The sequence below is a fragment of the Clinocottus analis genome, unplaced genomic scaffold, assembly GCF_023055335.1.
Source record: "Clinocottus analis isolate CAN_PGR_092001 unplaced genomic scaffold, fCliAna1.0.p SCAF_1, whole genome shotgun sequence".
Lineage (NCBI taxonomy): Eukaryota > Metazoa > Chordata > Actinopteri > Perciformes > Cottidae > Clinocottus > Clinocottus analis.
In genome coordinates this window covers 19,115,044-19,133,176 of record NW_027175820.1, presented here as the reverse complement: position 1 = coordinate 19,133,176, position 18,133 = coordinate 19,115,044, and the positions used below count along the sequence as shown (strand labels likewise).

The window sequence follows — 18,133 nt, the reverse complement described above, 5'->3', positions numbered from 1 at the left end:
CCGAATTTTCCGCCTGCCAGCTGATTTGATCACACCGCTATGGGTCCAATTTAATTTGGGGGGAGAGGGCAGGCTTTTGTCAGTGCGGGTAAGATAAGGCTGCTGCTTTTACAAACCCTTTAAACAAACTGAGCAGGGAAGGGCCTGTCAGTTGGCAGTGATCCCCTCCCAATCCCACAAACACACACACACACACCCACACTCACACATGCACACATGCACACACACACACAATCCCTGGCTTTAACGAATCTCCATACCTCACATTTACATCCACATGCCAAAAAGGAGATATGATGCTGGGGGTCAAAGTACTGAAGGAAAGGACACAGGCTGCATCGCAAACTTTAAGCCCTGGTATCCATAAACATTTCAATAATCTAGAATCAGTACAATATATTTGAACAAATGATTTCTCAAGACAAAGTCGCCAGCTGATGTTTCATGTGATGTGTGTGGTGCCGAGGAACTCAATACCCCGAACACTACGAGCGGTTGCAGTGCGGCTCTCACAGCAGCCATCCAAACTATCACAATGTCTGCATGCGTGGTGATGTCATGCATCTTTAATAAAACACATGCAAGGTTGCAGACGTGGTCGGCAACAGGGGAACAAGTCAAGGACCAGGTTGAGAAGCAGAGAATGCTGCGGTGCATAAGTCTCACAGTTCCCTAAACGGAGGACTTACTAGTGCTGCTGTGCATGGATGCTGTCCATGTTATGTTATGTTATGTAATGTTTTAGTCTGGTTTAATTCTCCTGCTCTGATGCAACTACTTTGTCACTTGGAACAAGTTGGTCAACCTTTTAGATGATCAATTATTATTACATTTGCAAGTTTGCCGGCTTTAGGATGGCTGTTATAGACTATTACAAAGGGTTGAATTAACTAAGGGTGGCAAGTATGTGCCGATGAAATGAACATGCACATGTCACTTTCCCTGATTTCAAAGTAGGAAAGAACTAAAAAAACAAGGAAAGAAACAAAACGTGCATCATGTTTTTCAGAAGCCCTTTTATGTAAATTGCATCTCTGTTGTATGTTTATGTTTTATAATGCTTTCTGAATAAAATTAGGCTTCCTCTGTGTTTGTGTGTGTTATTCCATTCACAGAAAAAACTTTTGAAATTCATTTTCAAGATTAATCAAGTTAATTCCACTTAACAAGGTGAGCTTTGATCACTTTTAAAAGTCAATATTAAATGACTAAATGCACAGGATTAAGGGCTAATGTCATATCCATAGAGTTACAGATTAAACACAACCATATTGTTCCTTAAGGTGTTTATGGGTGGCAAAACTATGCTTTATGGATGTTCTATACAGTCTCAATAAAGCATCTCTAACTAGTAACACATGCTTTATTATTACCCAACACAGTGGGGCTTTCTTGTCATCTTATTTCTTTAATTGTTTTGAAGCAAACTTATTTATGAATCCCAAAAGTCTATTCTTCACTTCACCTGCACAAGTACGTGTTTAATATCCCACCATGTCACATATTCAGATCCATTTCATCGCAAAGCAAATACAAATTCCAAACTAAACAGACATCTGTCTGATTTGACAGTGATGCATCCCTGAAGAGCATACACTCCAAATCCTCCTCCAGAAATACATCTTTTATAAGAACATGCTTCGAGTGCTTCTCCGCTGACCTTTTATCATATTCAAATTTCCAAACTTCCCTGTAAACACTCCATCTCAAAGAGCGATGTCTAGTTATCTACTCTCAAAATCCCAAAATGTTGTTCACCTGTGCTGCAGAGAAATATGGCCGTGCACGCCGAGACGCTTGTGTTGAAACTCACAAGAGTGATTCTGCAGTGGTGTTATGAAAATGTAAACTATAAAAACCATAATGACACATTCTATATCTAGACACTGCATTATGCTGCCTTTTAAAAATAAAGTCGAAAAGTGAACTTTTACATCAATAAACGTTTTAGATTTTTACAGAATGTTATGCTATATTTAGATGATGAATTTGCAATTTTGCTTTTTAGATTTTAATTAGAGGACGACAGAAAAAAAAGAGGATTATCTAAATTAGGACATGGAATGATGTGCTGCTCAAAAGATACTGTCGAAATTAAAATCCTGGGTAACTACATGCTGTACACAGACTGTTTGTATGATTGATCAATTGATATGAATGATAAACTTGTATTGCCGATTCTTTTCATTTTCTCCTATTTTAATTTACTACTGTGCTTTGGAAATGTCCCCAACTAACAGTAAGGTTATTGGCTTTCTTGTAGTTTGTATAAAATATTGTCTTTTTGATATCCACTGCTTCACACTAATGTGCACAAAGCCAAATCATATTTTTTTTTCTATGGATAATTCATTAGTCCATTCATCCATCTATTTTTCTACTGCTATATCTACAGATGTACAGTATGTGAGTCTACGGTGCCCATTAGCCACATCATCGAGGCTAAACGCACACATTTTGAAGATGAAGTGTTCCATGTTCTTCGAGGCCTAATAACTTATCCTCCTTAATGCACAGCATCTTCTGTCTAATTTGTTAATGTCTTACAAAGGAGCCCTCGGGCTTCTGCTACAAAAAGGAGGGAGAAATGAGTGAAGAAAAAAAGTCCCCACAAAAGAATCATGGGTTGAATTGCTGTTTTTCAGCCAAGATCTTAATTACAAGCCGTGGAAAATAAGCCGGTGAGACTGATGAGGTCGCCGCCCCTTTGTCCTTCCCCCTTGTTGACTGACAGATAGCGACGGCGAGAGGCATATGTTTAGAGGAGAGCACACAAAGGGAGGAAGAGAGAGTCCTGAGACGGATGGACGAGGGAAGAGAGGAAGAGAAAGCCTCGTAGGCGTGCCATGTGGAAGAGAAACTGAAAGCCAATGCTGGGAGTATCTCTCTCTCTCTCTCTCTCTCTCTCTCTCTCTCTCTCTCTGCCTGTCTCCTGGGCGCTACTGTCCAACTGAATCAACAGTAAGGCCCACACCAGTCTATTATTATCTCTTTAAGCCCATGGATTCCACCGTCGCCTCCACCCTGATGAACTGGTTTGCTGTGTGGGAGGCGAGAGGGGGGGGGGAGAGGGGCGGCGGGATGCTGCTGGTTTCCCGGGTGGAGAACTGGGGGGTGTCTGGGAAAATGCTTTTCTCCTGGGTAAAGGAGTCTGGGAAAGGCGGAGAAGGGGAGATCGACCCTGATTGTGTTAGGAATGTTGTGAGAGAGCGATGAGTAGATGAGTAGATGAGTAGAAAGAGGTTTAGCTCAGTAGCTATGTGAGGGATTCATGGCGGCTTTGGCCTGTATTATTTAAGGCAACTAAAGCGTCCACCTTCTCACATCACACTCTTTTTTTTAACATTTTTTACAATTGCAGAGCCTCATCATCTTGCCTGTGTGACCCAGGGAGCACCTCTGCATTGCTCTTGTTGCTTCTCTTCAATGGGGATCGAAGATCGGGTTTTCGACTCACCGAAACATTTGCTCTGATTGGTCGCTCGGTCCACAAAGACTTTGGCGGAGATGACGTTGCCAAAAGGCAGGAACATTTGCATGAGCTCCGCATCTCCAAACTCCTGGGGCAGGTGATAAATAAACAGGTTGCAACCTTCTGGCCCTGGTGATGAGAAAAAGACAACATAAAGTTATATGGGAGGAGGAGAGGAGAGAGGGAGGGGGAGAGAGAGAGAGAGAGAGAGAGAGAGAGAGAGAGAGAGAGAGAGAGAGAGAGAGAGAGAGAGAGAGAGGTGGAAACATGACTCAAAAAGCGATCAAAACAGTAAGCCAGTGAACGCAGGATCCATGTAAACACCACATTGTGATTATGTTACTAGTGGCACAAATACTCGTTGATTTAAACCTAGTCAGCATAGAGCACACACATCCGCATCCTCGTTAGACATTCACACATTTTATTATACACGTCATTCATACATTTCTATATTTTCTTCACTTATTTACATCAGGGTTCTATGTTGTGTGTGTCTGATGCACATATAGTTTTTTTGTTATTTGCTTTATTGCATATATTGTGTTATATATGTCCTTGCATTTGTTTATTAGTATATATATATATATATATATATATATATATATATATATATATATATATATATATATATATATATATGTATATATATATATATATATATATATATATATATATATATATATATATATATATATAAGAGCAACTGTAAAGTATCAATTTACCCTGGAGATCAATTAAATATTTCTGATTCAAATCTATGTTTCTGGTTCCCATTTTAATCACATGTGGCATAATAGCTCTAAAGATAGGTGGGACTTAAATAAATAATTTTAAAAAAACAATTGAATTTGGGAAGCAGGAATTCAGAAAACGTGGGCGCAGTTGTAGCGCACATGTAAACAGCTGTAGAGGAACATAGATAGAAGTAAAAGAGATAGACGCTTAAGAATAAAAACAGAGAGAGAGAGAGAAAAAATGAGTGCGAGGTTGATTGGAAGAGAAAGATAAAGATGGTTATATTCAGAAAGAGAACACAGAGACAGAGAAAGAGCGAGAGGAGGGGGAGGCAGAGCATAAGCCAAGTTTTTGTCCCAATTACTCTGTGACAGTACGACTGTCTTCCAATCTCTCGCCATCCCTCCACACTCATCCACCCAGCTGCCACATATTGTACAGGCCAATCTGGATAAAGGGAGGCATGAACTGGAGAGAGACAGAGGGAGAGGGAAGAGAGATATGGAGAAGGAGAGGTAGGGGGAAACGTGGACATACAAAGCGAGAGAGAAAGAGATGTGATGGACTCGGGGACAGTATGCCTGCAGCTGGCCGCCTGGCCGGCGTTCCCTCCTGTCTCATTGCTCTGGGTGATAGCTTGACGAGATGAGACTGCGGGAGGTGAGAAGGCTGATAAGGAGGCAGCAGTGCTGGCTGGCTGTACCGCCGCTATGCCTCGGCAAGATAGAGGACACGCGCGCACACACAAGTTGACAAAGTGCCGACCTTTTTTTTTTTTTTTTTTTTACAGTTAAAGGCGGAATCTCGGTTCTGTCTGTTTAGGTTTCGCTGTCTTAAAATGCATGCTTTAAAAATAAGTGGTTTGTGTAAAAAATGGATCCAACTGGATGGTTGGACGAGCTCCTTGTGAGCTCCTCTGTTGTTTCAAAACTCCTCACCGATATAACACCTCTGTTCTTGATAATTGCATGAAAACACGTCTGCCTTTTCCATGTTTGCAAATCCAGTCCTTTCAGCTGTGTGGACGAATAGTGGTTCCATTATTGAATTACTGCATAAGTAGATACACGTGTGAGTATTGAATCATATATCAATATTTATTATTGTATAGGCTGCACTCTTTCCCAATAAAGAATACTATTGAACTGTAATTTAAGTGTGTACATCAACTGTGATTTTATGAATATGTAATATATTCATAAAATACATGGTAGCTGTAGCTCATGGGGAGAGTGGTCGTTCTCAAACCACAAGGTAGCTGGTTCGATTCCTGGTCTTCACATAGTTGGAGTATATACAACAATACAGTTGACCAGGTAATCAGGGTACTAAGCAAACACAGTGGTATAATCGATCATTTAAAATTCTACAGCACTGTTGAGTTATATTCCTACAAGGTAGGCGAAAATAATAACGCAGACAACCTTGCCTGTTACAAAAAAATCTGAACGTCAGGAAGTGTTGCTGTTTGCCTAACAGACTCCACTGAAGGGAAAGGGACACATATTGTTCAAATAGTACAGTAAAAATGTGTCTGGTTAAAATAAGATTTTGGGATTTGGTGGGATTTTCTTTTCTGACACAGACACAGACTGATAGATTGCATTGTTGCAATTATTATCTTTCAGAGGGAGGATGAAGCTGAGGCTAGACTGTCCCTGTGTGTTCAGGTTTAGGTGTCTCTTGTTAAATGGCTCGGCTGCAGACTGTGGCAGCGGACCGAGACAGACTGGGAGCGCAGCCAAAACCCCGAGAAGGCCAGAAAGACAGGGTGTGTGTGTGTGTGTGTGTGTGTGTGTGTGTGTGTGTGTGTGTGTGTGTGTGAGAGAGAACACGACTTCTGAAGTTTTAACAAATGATGAAAATGTTTAAAAGTAACAGTGAGAGATGAACGGGAATAAGCTGCTGACTCGTGAGATAAGTTTGGGTCTCAATACTTTCTTCATACATTTCTACACTGTGACCCAGGCATGCACTCACACTCCAGACACATTGTAAACATATACTAACTTTTTTGTCTTGCCAATGTTTGAGACACTCTGTTGACATTGAATATTCATGCCACTCTAAGCTGTCTCATACAATCATATAGATGAATAATTAAAACGGACCCAAATGACATAAAAAAAAAGAGTGATTTACCGGCACAGTATATATCCTATGCTTTATTACATCTGATGCTGTGGCATAAGAACGAACACTACACTACGAACGGTAATAAATGATTATGCATGCAGCTAATTAATCTGATGAATATTTATAACCACTTAAACACATTGTAATGGACTGATTAAGCAGTCCAACGCTGCGAGTTTGAATTAGTGCAGTTTTTGAATAATGACAGAGTAACTTTCCATCTCACTGCTAATGTTCTTCTCTTTAAATGGGGAGCCTTTTTCTCACATTTTCCCCAGCCAGCTTTTTCCCTCCCTCGCTAATTCAAAGCAGCACAGCTACATTAGAATGGAACATGGCAATTATCACCTTTTATCTTGGGTGGGCGCGCTTGCTCTTACCTTCCCTCTGTTGCTGGGGAATGATGGTTGGTTGCTGGGGGAACGCTTGGCTGATTGGCGCATAGGCGGCAGGGTAGGCTGCTGTTGCAAAGGGAGAACCACAGTGGAATTTTTCACATCTCTATTTTCATATTTGACACAACAAAACTCAAATCATTATTCCATTGTTCATTTGCGTCCTCGAGACATTGCATAAATAAATTGCATTATGACTGGGAGCCCGGGCTCATTTGGCTTGTGGATCACTACACAAAGACTATGGCAGAGTGGAGTGCAGTTCAACTAAGCAGACGCACAATGAAAGAGAGGGAAACGCACGCCGTATTAATGAGAGCTGATGTCAGGCAGAAAGCAGTGCCTATGAAAGGTCTGTGTCCTCTCATGTAGGAGGCTGTGGCAGGTTCAGATCCTCAGCTCTCGGTGTACTTTTGGAATTAAGATTTGTATTGTGTGGGTGTTTAATCAAGTCAACTGAAAATCCTTTTGCAATCCTAATGTAAAGCATCCTAATCCGGGAGGAAATTGGCTGGCCGTCCGGCTATCTCTACCTGTCATAGTGTCTACTGATGTGGCAAACAGAACGGGAGAGGGGAGAGGGAAACAGACAGATGGAGGAAGTGAGACAGAGGAGGTGGGAGAAACAGATCACCTGCGTAGTGTTGGACGCCAGCGTAAGCCTGTTGGAGAGGGTCGGTCACTGTTGGACTCTGTGCTGCAGAGAGACGAAAAAGAGACAGAGAAATGGGGGTGACAATGAGGAAAATGTAAGCAGGAGAGACAGCGAGAGGACGGGGAATGGTCAAGACAGACACAAGGACAGACAGGGAGAATGTTAAAGAGCGAGACGTAAATTGGCTTAGCTGTAGAGAACCATCAGGGGGTAAGATCACACAGGGAGTGGGAGAAATTTGGGTTGTCATATTTCAGTTCTTCAAAATGCCTGTTCGCCCCAGATGTTTGCATCAAATATTAACAACATGCCAAACAAACCACTTTGTAGTTCATTACAGTTGCAGCTGCCTTTGCATAATGCAGCAAAGGGGAGTGTGTGTCTGTCAATTCTTCAGGAATCAGTCCCGGGCAACATTGAGAAGCCGAGGACGAGCTGAGACGCATCAAATTAACCATAATGGACTGATGGATGAACTGATGGATTCATCATGATACTGGGGATGGCTGCTCAGAAATCTGCGGCAGACACTGTTGATTGACCCTCGAGCCTTAAATACTTCAATTCAGATCAGAAAAAGAAGTAATGAGTGTGAATAACAAAAAGGTCTCTTGTCAACTTTTACAGTGCCAAGAGATACAATTCAATGTGTCACCGCTGACGTGTTGAACTTGCATCGTGGCAATTAGGTGATGTTCTTATTCAGATCAAGTGCAACACTAGAATAATTCCCACCCCTCCATCAATCAGTACAAGCAGCTAAGTGTGAGTATCAGGGTCAGTCTCATGACTTTGGATATTACAAATGTCTGCCATGTTTCTTTGACGTGGACTTGATTGGCTCACCTGGGTAAGGGTGAATACCATTGGTGTAGATGGGTTCAGAGTTGTGATGCCCGTTGCTTTGAGGAGGGAGGGCACTGAATCCGTTGACCCCGATAGAGGTGGCTATGCTGGGCACGGCTGTGGCAGAGATGCCAGGGGGTGTGCTGGTGCCTGCAAATAGATGCAGAGTCAAACATGCTACAAGAGAAGTATATTTTTGTGCATTCTTTTCAAAAAATATACTTGTGTATAACAGGCATATAATTAGCCCTCATGAGCACAAATTCATACCTTTTGACAGGCCATGGAGGTGCAGTGGTGTAGTTTAGTGTAAATTGGTACCAATTCAACCTGAACTAAAGCTACAAGTACTAAATCAGTCAAGGTAGCGCACTACAAGTTCATGTGAAGGTGGCACAGGGACAAAGAACACTTATCCTCCACAGTAACAAAGCATAATAAACTGAAGCGCTCTGATTTTCTGAATACTTTCTCAATATAACCTTGTTTGAAGATATTTTTTTGCCACTTGGCGTATATAACTGTACTTCTGAATTTACAAAAAGTAGTGAGACGAAACTGACTCACAAGAAGAGGTACCTAATGTACTATATTGGATGTAGAGACTTGTGCATCCTCTTCTTTCCTCCTCGTGGTGATATCCCAAGTCTGTCCCCTTGTCCGTGCCCTTTTGTGCTGATGGATTTATATTATTTTTCTAATCCAGGTGAAGGGCATTTAAGTCATGTAGGATTATGTTTGATAGGCATTACCTGGTATATGTAGGCCTTGTGGATTACAAATGCCAGGTACAGCGTCAAGCCACTTTATTTAATACATTTGCAATGACCCTGCCTTCAGGCGGCCTGCCTACTTAGTGTCGAGCCATCAAAGCTCCTCATGACAAGGGCCAAAAAGATAGTTCAGACTGGGGTCCAGGATTATCTCACACAAATCTTTGCTCTTATATTGTATAAGCCAAGGACTCTGCATCCAAAGTCATCGGATTGGCTGTGTTCCCAGAAAACACACACTGTCACAGAGACACAGAGGGAGAGAGCGACGGACAGACAAGAGAGCGAAAGAGAGATAATGAGCAAGAGGAAGAGAGAGAGACACTGTAATGTGGCTGCCAATGAGTGTCAAGGAATGCTGTATATCTTCTATCGTGCCCCATTCAATATACACCCCGGCTTCCTTCAGTTCGACACTGGCAATGTCTGCTTCAGCCCAGAAAATTGAGCCCATATCTTAAAAAATGTAACAAGGGCAAAAGCGGAAGGGCCTTGAATGAATACATTACTACTGCTTCTATAATTCTTGCTAATGATGAAAATGTTCCAGGGCAGTGGTGAGAAATGGAGAGAGGAACCCTGTGTGTTTGCATGTGCCTTTTGTGTGTGTGTGTGTGTGTGTGTGTGTGTGTGTGTGTGTGTGTGTGTGTGTGTGTGTGTGTGCCTGTTGGTGTACCTGAGGACGGTGTCATGGGAGTAGCCACCAGGCCGTTGACATTGAAAGCTGCCATTTGCTGCATTTGCGCGGCAGCGATGGCCGCCATGGGGTTCAGGTAGGACCCTTGTGTTGCTGCCATCAGGGCTGCTTGCTGTTGCATCATCTGCTGTAGGATTAAAGAGCAGTGGGGGGAGAGGCATCGGGTGGGAGGGACGGAGGGAAGAACAGAGAAGGAAAAGGAGAGGGTGAAATAGCCGCAGGACCAGAGCATGTTTACTCTCATATCGCTGTTTGCTTGGTCCAGGCCTTGTTCTTGTACAGAGTGGTGTGTGTTGCCCTGCAGCGTCGCTCCCCAGCTAGTGTAACACCGCTCTGGCCTTGTGCTCATTATACTGACACAAGATAAAGGCTGTGTTGGGATGAGTTTCGCGAGCTGGAGACTATGTATATCTATATGTCCTGTATATGCAGAGCTCTGCCACCGTGGCAGAGTTAGTGGAGAGATTTTGCGCGAGTGGGCGAATCTCACCTGTCAGGGTGAGTTGTTAGCTACTGTGCGAGTGCAACATCTCACAGACTCCTAACTCAGGCTGTGACTTTCATGTGTGAATATGAAATAGGGATGGGTTGGGCTGGCAGGGATAGGGGTTGGGGTGAGCAGGTGTGGGTTCTTGGTAATGAAGTGCACCTCTGTTTGAGTGTAAAGGCATATGTGTGAGATGAAAAGTTAAAGAGGCTCGCTTGGGTTGGCGGTTTAAATTCAGAGACCAAGTCATAAAATGTGGGAATAGAAAGTGTATCGAAGCGGATGCTCAGAACTGTATGGGTTAGCATTGCTAACCATGCATGATAAGCAGCTTCCTTGGACAAATGAGGGGATGAAGAGACACAATGCATAAAGAAGTGCAGCCTTTTCTGTAAAGCCTATGCAAATGTTGACTCGGAGCAGACATTGCAGAATGTTGACTCAAACAGCCATTTAATAGTGTGAATCACTTAAGGAGCTGTTGCTGGGAGTGTCACATGCCTATTGGGAGAAATCAGGAAATCAAACCTCAAAACACAACAGTTGTTTTCTTTTTTTAAAGCTCACCGTCTCCTCCCCCGCCGGGCTGAGACTTACAGCATGAGAGTAGGCGCCATAGGCCCCAAACTGGATGGTCATGGGACTGAAGATGCCAAGCTGGCCTGCCATCTGGTGCATCCTGCGCAGGGTCCTCTCCTTATCAGTGTCTGCAAATTTGACCACCAGACTGGACGAGGCACCCTAGACGGGCACGCATATTTAGAAGGTTAGTGAAATGTGCAACTAAAGTTTTGTAGATAAGTATGTTTGTTTGATTCTTCATTCAAATTCTTTGATTCGTTTAATATTGTCCTGATTTTCAATGGCTTGATGGAGATTAACAAATGCAAATAAACATAGAACGAGACAGATTTAAAGATTAATAGAATTTGACTGAGCTGGTAAAGTTTCAACAAAGTAGGACAACTAATACTAACTTTTGCAACTACCATGGTTACTTTCAATCAGCAGTTTTTTGCAGATTGCACCTGCTACTTCAGCTGGACAGCCAGCTAATGCATTTGTGTTTGTTAGCCACAACTGCCTGTGCACATCTTTGGAGTGAATAAATAGTTATTCACTGGGGAATAAAACAAGGCAAAACAAGAACCACAACAGCATGGAAAGTTCATATGGATTCCATAACGCTAAAGGCAAACTTAAAGTGAAAATACTGATCCCATCAATACTGATGTCACTGACGGACTGACTTGTTCCATATGCCTGACACGTCTATTGCTCTGGTTGATATGTGATGCTTTAACTGGACGCGTGCAGATATGTGAAGACATTGAACACCAGCAGTCTGACCATAACATAAATATAGACCATTTAGAAACAAGGTTTCTGAGCTTATGCATTACATTTGCATCTTTTGCTACGTGGTTCGAAAATAGCTGTCCCACAATGTGTGTGTTTCCTTTGGGAAATGACCTACAACAAAATGCATGTTACATAATAAAACATATGGAGAGATGATCTACAGCAGTGCATCAGCATACCTTTATTTAAAAGATGAGTAGTAGGAACACTCTACATCACCGCAAAGTGGAGACAGTGGTGAGCATGTGGTTCGTTTCTGACATCTAATGTCCAGTGTACACAACATTCAAGCCTTCGAGAGCAAATACCTTTTAGCCAAGGAAGCCAGTAGAAGTGAATATGCACTTCTCATGACTGCAGTCATTTAACTATCAGCATTAAATAGAAGAGAATAGTGAAGGATATTTGCTTTTTGCGAACTTTCCAACTCCATTGTACACACTGGAAGTGAACTGTGATCCCAGATCCCACAGGAGTCCCAGTCCTCCAGTGGTGAAGCTCAACTGAATACAGTACAAGGTAATTAGGTCTGACAAAAGCCTTCGGCATGTGGAGGGCGAAGTATTGACTTATGGCTCTGCCTTATGGCAGATATAGTTCCGTATTGATGTCCGTGCTCCTGAGTTTGCATCCAATTAAATCATTTGAGAGACAGAGACCAGAGTCAGTTCCTCATGTGACATCCAGGCAAGGAGAGCGGCGGGGTGGGTGTCTCTGTGTGAGTGAAAGACAGAGAGATCGACACAGAGAAAGAGAGTTCGGAGGCTGCTAGGCAGAGAAAGCAGCCACAGACACTGTCATGAGGACCAGGCTCCTATTTAATTACAGGCAATGCATGCTGGGAAAGAGCACGGAGCACCACCAGGACAGAAGGACAGAGGCAGCCAGGGGGCAGTCAGGATATGATTAGTAAGATCATAAAAGCAAAGACATGGGGAGAAAAGGACTCCATGATCATAACTTGGATTCATCTTTCACAAAATGTCTCATCATGACAGGGTCAGGACAAATTCAGGCTTTGATTTAGATTTCCATATTTTCTTTAGTTTTAGAAAGTGAAAATGTGAGTGCAGAGGACACAGTGACATAGAATGACTAGGCTGACCAGTTTGAGTGATGCATCTGTTTTGTTTTTTTTTACACAGGTTGATGTGACTTTTTGTGTAAGACATTTAAATTGACAAAGCTAGACCAAACTCGAGGCATATTGCTAAGGTAGAGCTCTCCAAAAAGAATGGAAACAAACAAACCTATGTCCTGTGAAGCTGAATATGGCAACTGCACAGGGAGGGTGTGTATATGTTTGTGTATTCAGCCACTGAACAAACACAGTCTCAGTCTCACTGTTATGCCGCTTAACTTTATGCCATTTTATTGTAATTCATACAAAAAGTGTGTCCTATTTTCGTAAGCGCTTCATGCAATTTTAAACAGGAACCGCTAAGCGATATGCCGTTGAGAGGGCAGTTTGCCAGGGTGGGCTCATGCTTTGTGGTTTGGTTAGTCATGACTGCTGCAGCAAACCTGACAGAATATCTAGTCATGTATTGATCCGGCAGAAGTGTGTTGTTTTTTTTTTGCCTACATTACCCAGTCATCTGTTTTGGTTATCTATATTTTTTTTTAAGACATCTGCATTTTCTGAATGCAAAAAAAATCAACGAGCAAGTTCTTGTTCAGGGGGCTTCATGAGTAAGCTTTTCGACTAACTCATGTGGAGAGTGTCAAACACACATTCTATTAACACAAGCAGGAGAATGTGTTGGCCGTAGATAAATGTGAGAAAGAGGCTGGGGAATGAAGGAAGGCATCGGCGAGGACCCCGGGGACAGTGTGTCTCAGATGGGATCCTATCAGAGTGAGCCAGCACCCCACCTCAGGCCAGAGGAGACCCATCTGGTGTTTCTCCCTCAATGCCATTTCAATTAACTAAATCAATACTCCGACATTGGCGGCGTTAACGGCACAGTTTTTTCCATTTCTAATTTCATTTCATCCCACCTCCTGACCTTTTTCAGTTATTTCTCAACTTTGTGGACCAGTTGAAAGGACTGGGCTGTTGAATTTAATGAGGCTGGCACAGAGCAAACATCCTCCTCCAGCGTTGTTGCTTAAGCCTGCCCACAGCATGGGGGTCTGGCATTTAGATCACATTCATTTTCTTCTTTGTGTATCTGTGTATTCGTATATTCATTTAATACCTCATGAAGAATGCATTGTGAGCATCGGGACTGTGAAAGCCCGAGGCTGCCTGTACTCACTGCACCGTGACGTGAGATGAGGCGAGTCTGGCCTGGTCTGACTTCTCCCAGCAGATTGCTCTGCTGTAGACGACAGCACGGGAGGAGACCCAGTCTGCAATGTCTGCTCTGAACAGACTTGGCAGCAACATTAAAGCACTACAACAACCTCTGCAGGTGTTGTCAGCACTGCCACTCATGTCAGAGTCTCGCATTTCATTGCATGAAAGCCAAACTATCCCTTCTGAAATAATTTAATTACTTTTTTTCTCTCATCCTCACCTCTGAACAGGTGAACTTCATATCCTCTCATCTCAAGCAAAGGTATTCTGACAAAATCCAGCCTAATCAGAAAAGGTAGATTTTCGGTGTGTGATCCCCTTCACGGATCAAGTGTTTCTATCCACATAAAGAAAGAGTAAGATGTGGCCAGGTAATGAAGGAACAGGTGGCAGCAGACAACAGGCACGGGATGCAAAGCAGCCAGTCCTGACTGGTAGCAGAAAATCACAAGCTGACAAACAAACAGAATAATAACCTCCACCGGTATGACTCCTATACCTGGAGAGAAAATGAATTTGCTGAATTTGATAAGGGCCAACAGGGAGCCTTCACTTTTGACAGCTACAACTAAGGAATTTGTCACAGGTTCAAAAACTAATCTAATTTCTTGAACAACACACTTGACTTGTGAAAATCTCACATATTGGATTTTGTATAGGCCGCCAAATGTGTAGATGGAAAATACACACCGGTAATTGAGGGATTAGAGCTCAACTACACCAGTGAAATGCCATTATGCTTTTATCTCTGCTTTACTGTGATACAAAGACACTGGTGTTAAGTGTTTACTAACAGGTAAACAGACACTCATCTTCCGTCTTCTGCAGAGGCTTAACGCACTGCAGTGCAATGCCACACTCATTGAAGGAAAATCTGTCATTTGGAAAAGCGTATCAAAAGGGAAAAGAACCTTTATTTCTCCCCCCATTCAGCTACTGTGAAACTTTGGTAATTCTCCCAGGTTCCACAGACTTACAGACTCTAAAAAGTGTTAATTGAGAATTTGTTAGAAATTAATTGAATACACCATAACAAGTTTGTTTGGTAATTGGATGAACCCCCTGTGGGCTTCATATTCAACTCTCTGAACCTTGCTACAGCTCTGTTAGCCTCGTGGGAGGACTGTCCCTCATTAACACCGAATGATGCTGTCTTGGTCTGCCTGGGCTGTCCACCACATACTTTTGCTACACTGCATCAAGCCAAAGTACACAAAAGAACAATACTGTCATTCATAATGGTATTTTTTTACTTGTTCTCTCCACTGCATTTTGTAAATAACAGTTTCCACAACAGTATGTAAGGAGCGCAAAAACAAAACTGCATGTAGTATGTCAGCTGCGAGCCTGCTGGGATTCTACAGTAGTTTCATGTGGCATTTGATGAATTGTGTGTTACAGTGACAATGTTCTCTGGCTTAGTTTTATCTCTCATTAATCCGGAACTATAGTATCACACACATGCTCATGTTGCTGCCAACACCGGCGAGCTCCACAGGCCCTGTCAGCCACGCTGTGACACCGAACATGACAATGTCTGCAATTTGCCGGGTGCTGTCTGCCTGCCCCCGGCTCTGCCATTTGAAGTTTTGCCACCTGTGCCTCTGCAGCCCTACTGTAATTCAACAGATGAACCGGGGAGATCGCCTGTTCTGTGCCCAATCACCTTTTAAGTTAATTTTGGAAGCACCTGCAATCTGCAATAAACATCAATTAAAGCTATGACCCACTCTATCCGCTCATGCCCTTCGGTGGCATCCCTTGCCCTTAAGCTTCATTAAAGCCTTTCATTTTGGGCCAGTGTGTTTTGGTGCAGGTATGATTTATGGCATGTGCGCGCGTGCCAGGTAACACAGATGCTGGAGAGAGAACATTAAGAGGGAGAGAGAGACAGAGAGGGAGTGAGAGACAACTCTTTGTTCTAAGGTTCATCCAGACCTCACAGCTGGCAGCAGGCAGTGAGCAGGGCAGCCTACTCTCTGAATCCTGCCTCCTGTTAGTCTGTTGTTGACGACATGTGGCAGTGATATTATCCAAATTAACTGCATCCCCCATCGGTACCAAAGTCTTAGTTGGATACTAATGGCCACCTTGCCTATTAATCTGAGAGGAAGTTGGATTTGCGGAGAGAAGGATAACAGGTGCAGGGATAGAGGGAACGAGCTATGGATAATATAGATTATTAATGAACTTTTGGATGGCTCTTGATCTGCCCCGGGTCTGTTTGGGGCTCCATATGTTGCCTTGGACAGTTCATCTGCAGCAGACCTCAGGTGGCTCACTTGTCCAACCTAATGCAACTGTGCCTGGGCCACAGCAACACAAGCATCCACACGGAGCGCTGAAGTAGTCAAGCAGGAGCCAAATCTGTACAAGATAGCAAAACTAACAGACAGAAGAGTCGAATTATGTAAATCTTCTGAATGTAAACCTATTCTGTTGATTGAGTCGACAAGATATTTTGAGTACAAGGTAAATATCTTGATTATAATCAAATTTCAGGAAGATGCCTGTCATAATTGTGCTCGATCAGTGTGCCACATGATTATTCTTTGGCTCACGGCCCACTGCTTATTAAAAGCTGCCACTTGTGGTTTACAAGCCAAAAAGTTTGGTCGTTATTTTGCACAACAACTACACACACAGTTAAACCGACTTTATCACTTATTTCCCTCTCTCACAACTTCAATGTAATGCAAAATGAGGCAGCATCAAAAAGATGTGTAAATTACATCTGGCTTCCAGGAAACTATCTGGCTGCCAGGAAGCATCCGTAAATATTTATTGCAGAACATCAGTGAAGTGTGTGAAGGTGTGAATGTCTGCCAGGAAGAGTGTGTGCTCACGTGTGTGTCCAGCTGTGCAGTACTCAACATACATCCAGCACTGGCAGGGAGATGCTTCGTAATTCACATTTTTTCTGACTTAAGTCTTTTTTGTGGCCTTGTTCAAGCCCGACAGAAGTATGTCCAATTCGTAATTAACTGCAGTTTGACAAGAGATACAGGTTCGGTGGCCTCATTCTTCAACTTAACAAATCAACACTAACTAATACTATTTCATGCGTCTCATAACTGCTGTGTACTGAAAACCATGACACACTTCTACAATTCTCCGTATACTTACATCTAAAGTGCATTCCACACCTCTAAAAGGCCCATTTAAATCTGCATCTGTTTTGCCGTGCGATACAGTCCACTAACCATACTGATTCCTCCACCTTTGTCTTGCATTGCAGTTGAGGTCATGTCCTCTCATTATATCTCAGCATGCTGTATGATTATATGTAATATAAAATATATGTGGGCCATGATAACTAACAATTTCTTTTTGGGTTCTATGTCTGTAGCTTGAGTGAAGTGTTTCCTGTGCAATCCGATTAACAGCTGATGAGCAGCTATATAAAGTGTTTACAACTTCACATTATGTCGTAACATACCAATATAAAAACTCTTGGAAAGACATTACCCAGACTATGAAGAATGCAGAAAAGCTGAACGTTAATGTAAGGCTGATAAACTGCGACTGTCCCTCAATAGTACTGTATCTATCGGGAAGCTGTTAAGGAAGCAAAATCAACGTATTAATCCGACATTATTTTGAAGTTCCATCTAAAATCTAGGGTGCTTTTCAATATAATTGACCTACTTGTTAACCTCCCTTCTAGTCACTGGAATGAATGAAGCCTCACTTGATAAGTATGTTCAAGTGTTTTCATTTTTTTAATATTCTTTTAGAGAAAGCAGCTTTTGGACAGGGGCCAAACCCTCACTGCTAATGATGCATCTCCCATGTTATAGAAGGCAGTGGCATGCATGAAGCCTACCTATCGCCATCCATATTACAAACATATTCAAAAGCCTTCTTATGTTATTTATTTATTTTTTTTAAATTCCCATCTCAAACCTCCACCTGAGAAAATCTTAACAACAATAACCTTCATCTCCATCTTTAGTAGAACTGAGATTCTGGATTTTCAATCAATTTCATTTTTTTTACATTTACAATATCCCGGCATGATTCTAGTGACATGTCAAAAGCAAACAGGAATAGAAAGGTGCACTCAGTCGAGGCTGTGATGTACTCAGCAGCGTGTACTGGTACTTAGTTCCGTTAGCTGTTAGCTGATGGTCAAATACACTGTCTGAATCAATGAACGTATGCAAACTGCCTCCCCCGCTGTGTATCTGGTCACAATGTTGCAGCTAGGGGTCAGTGATGCACTCAGCTGTGTTAGCAGTTAAAATAGAGAGTAAGGTGTCAGCAGGAA

At 42.5% G+C, this 18,133-nt stretch overlaps 1 protein-coding gene across 9 annotated transcripts in view; it reads right to left on the bottom strand.

The window, feature by feature from the left end:
• celf6 (CUGBP Elav-like family member 6) overlaps nt 1-18,133 on the bottom strand; it is a 133,210-nt gene that overhangs the window by 13,977 nt on the left and 101,100 nt on the right. For 4 of the 9 annotated variants that reach the window (XR_011080146.1, XM_068603869.1, XM_068604074.1 and 1 more), the window contains 6 exons: nt 10,767-10,940; nt 9,692-9,839; nt 8,243-8,392; nt 7,376-7,438; nt 6,727-6,807; nt 3,458-3,601 (listed from right to left, as the gene is read on the bottom strand). Coding sequence is in view for 8 of the 9 variants with exons in the window: in XM_068603869.1 (XP_068459970.1) it covers nt 3,458-3,601; nt 6,727-6,807; nt 7,376-7,438; nt 8,243-8,392; nt 9,692-9,839; nt 10,767-10,940 (760 nt within the window). In the remaining variant the exon portion in view is untranslated. The remainder of the gene's footprint in view (nt 1-3,457; nt 3,602-6,726; nt 6,808-7,375; nt 7,439-8,242; nt 8,393-9,691; nt 9,840-10,766; nt 10,941-18,133) is intronic. The other 5 variants (XM_068604204.1, XM_068604286.1, XM_068604125.1 and 2 more) reach the window with 4 other exon arrangements.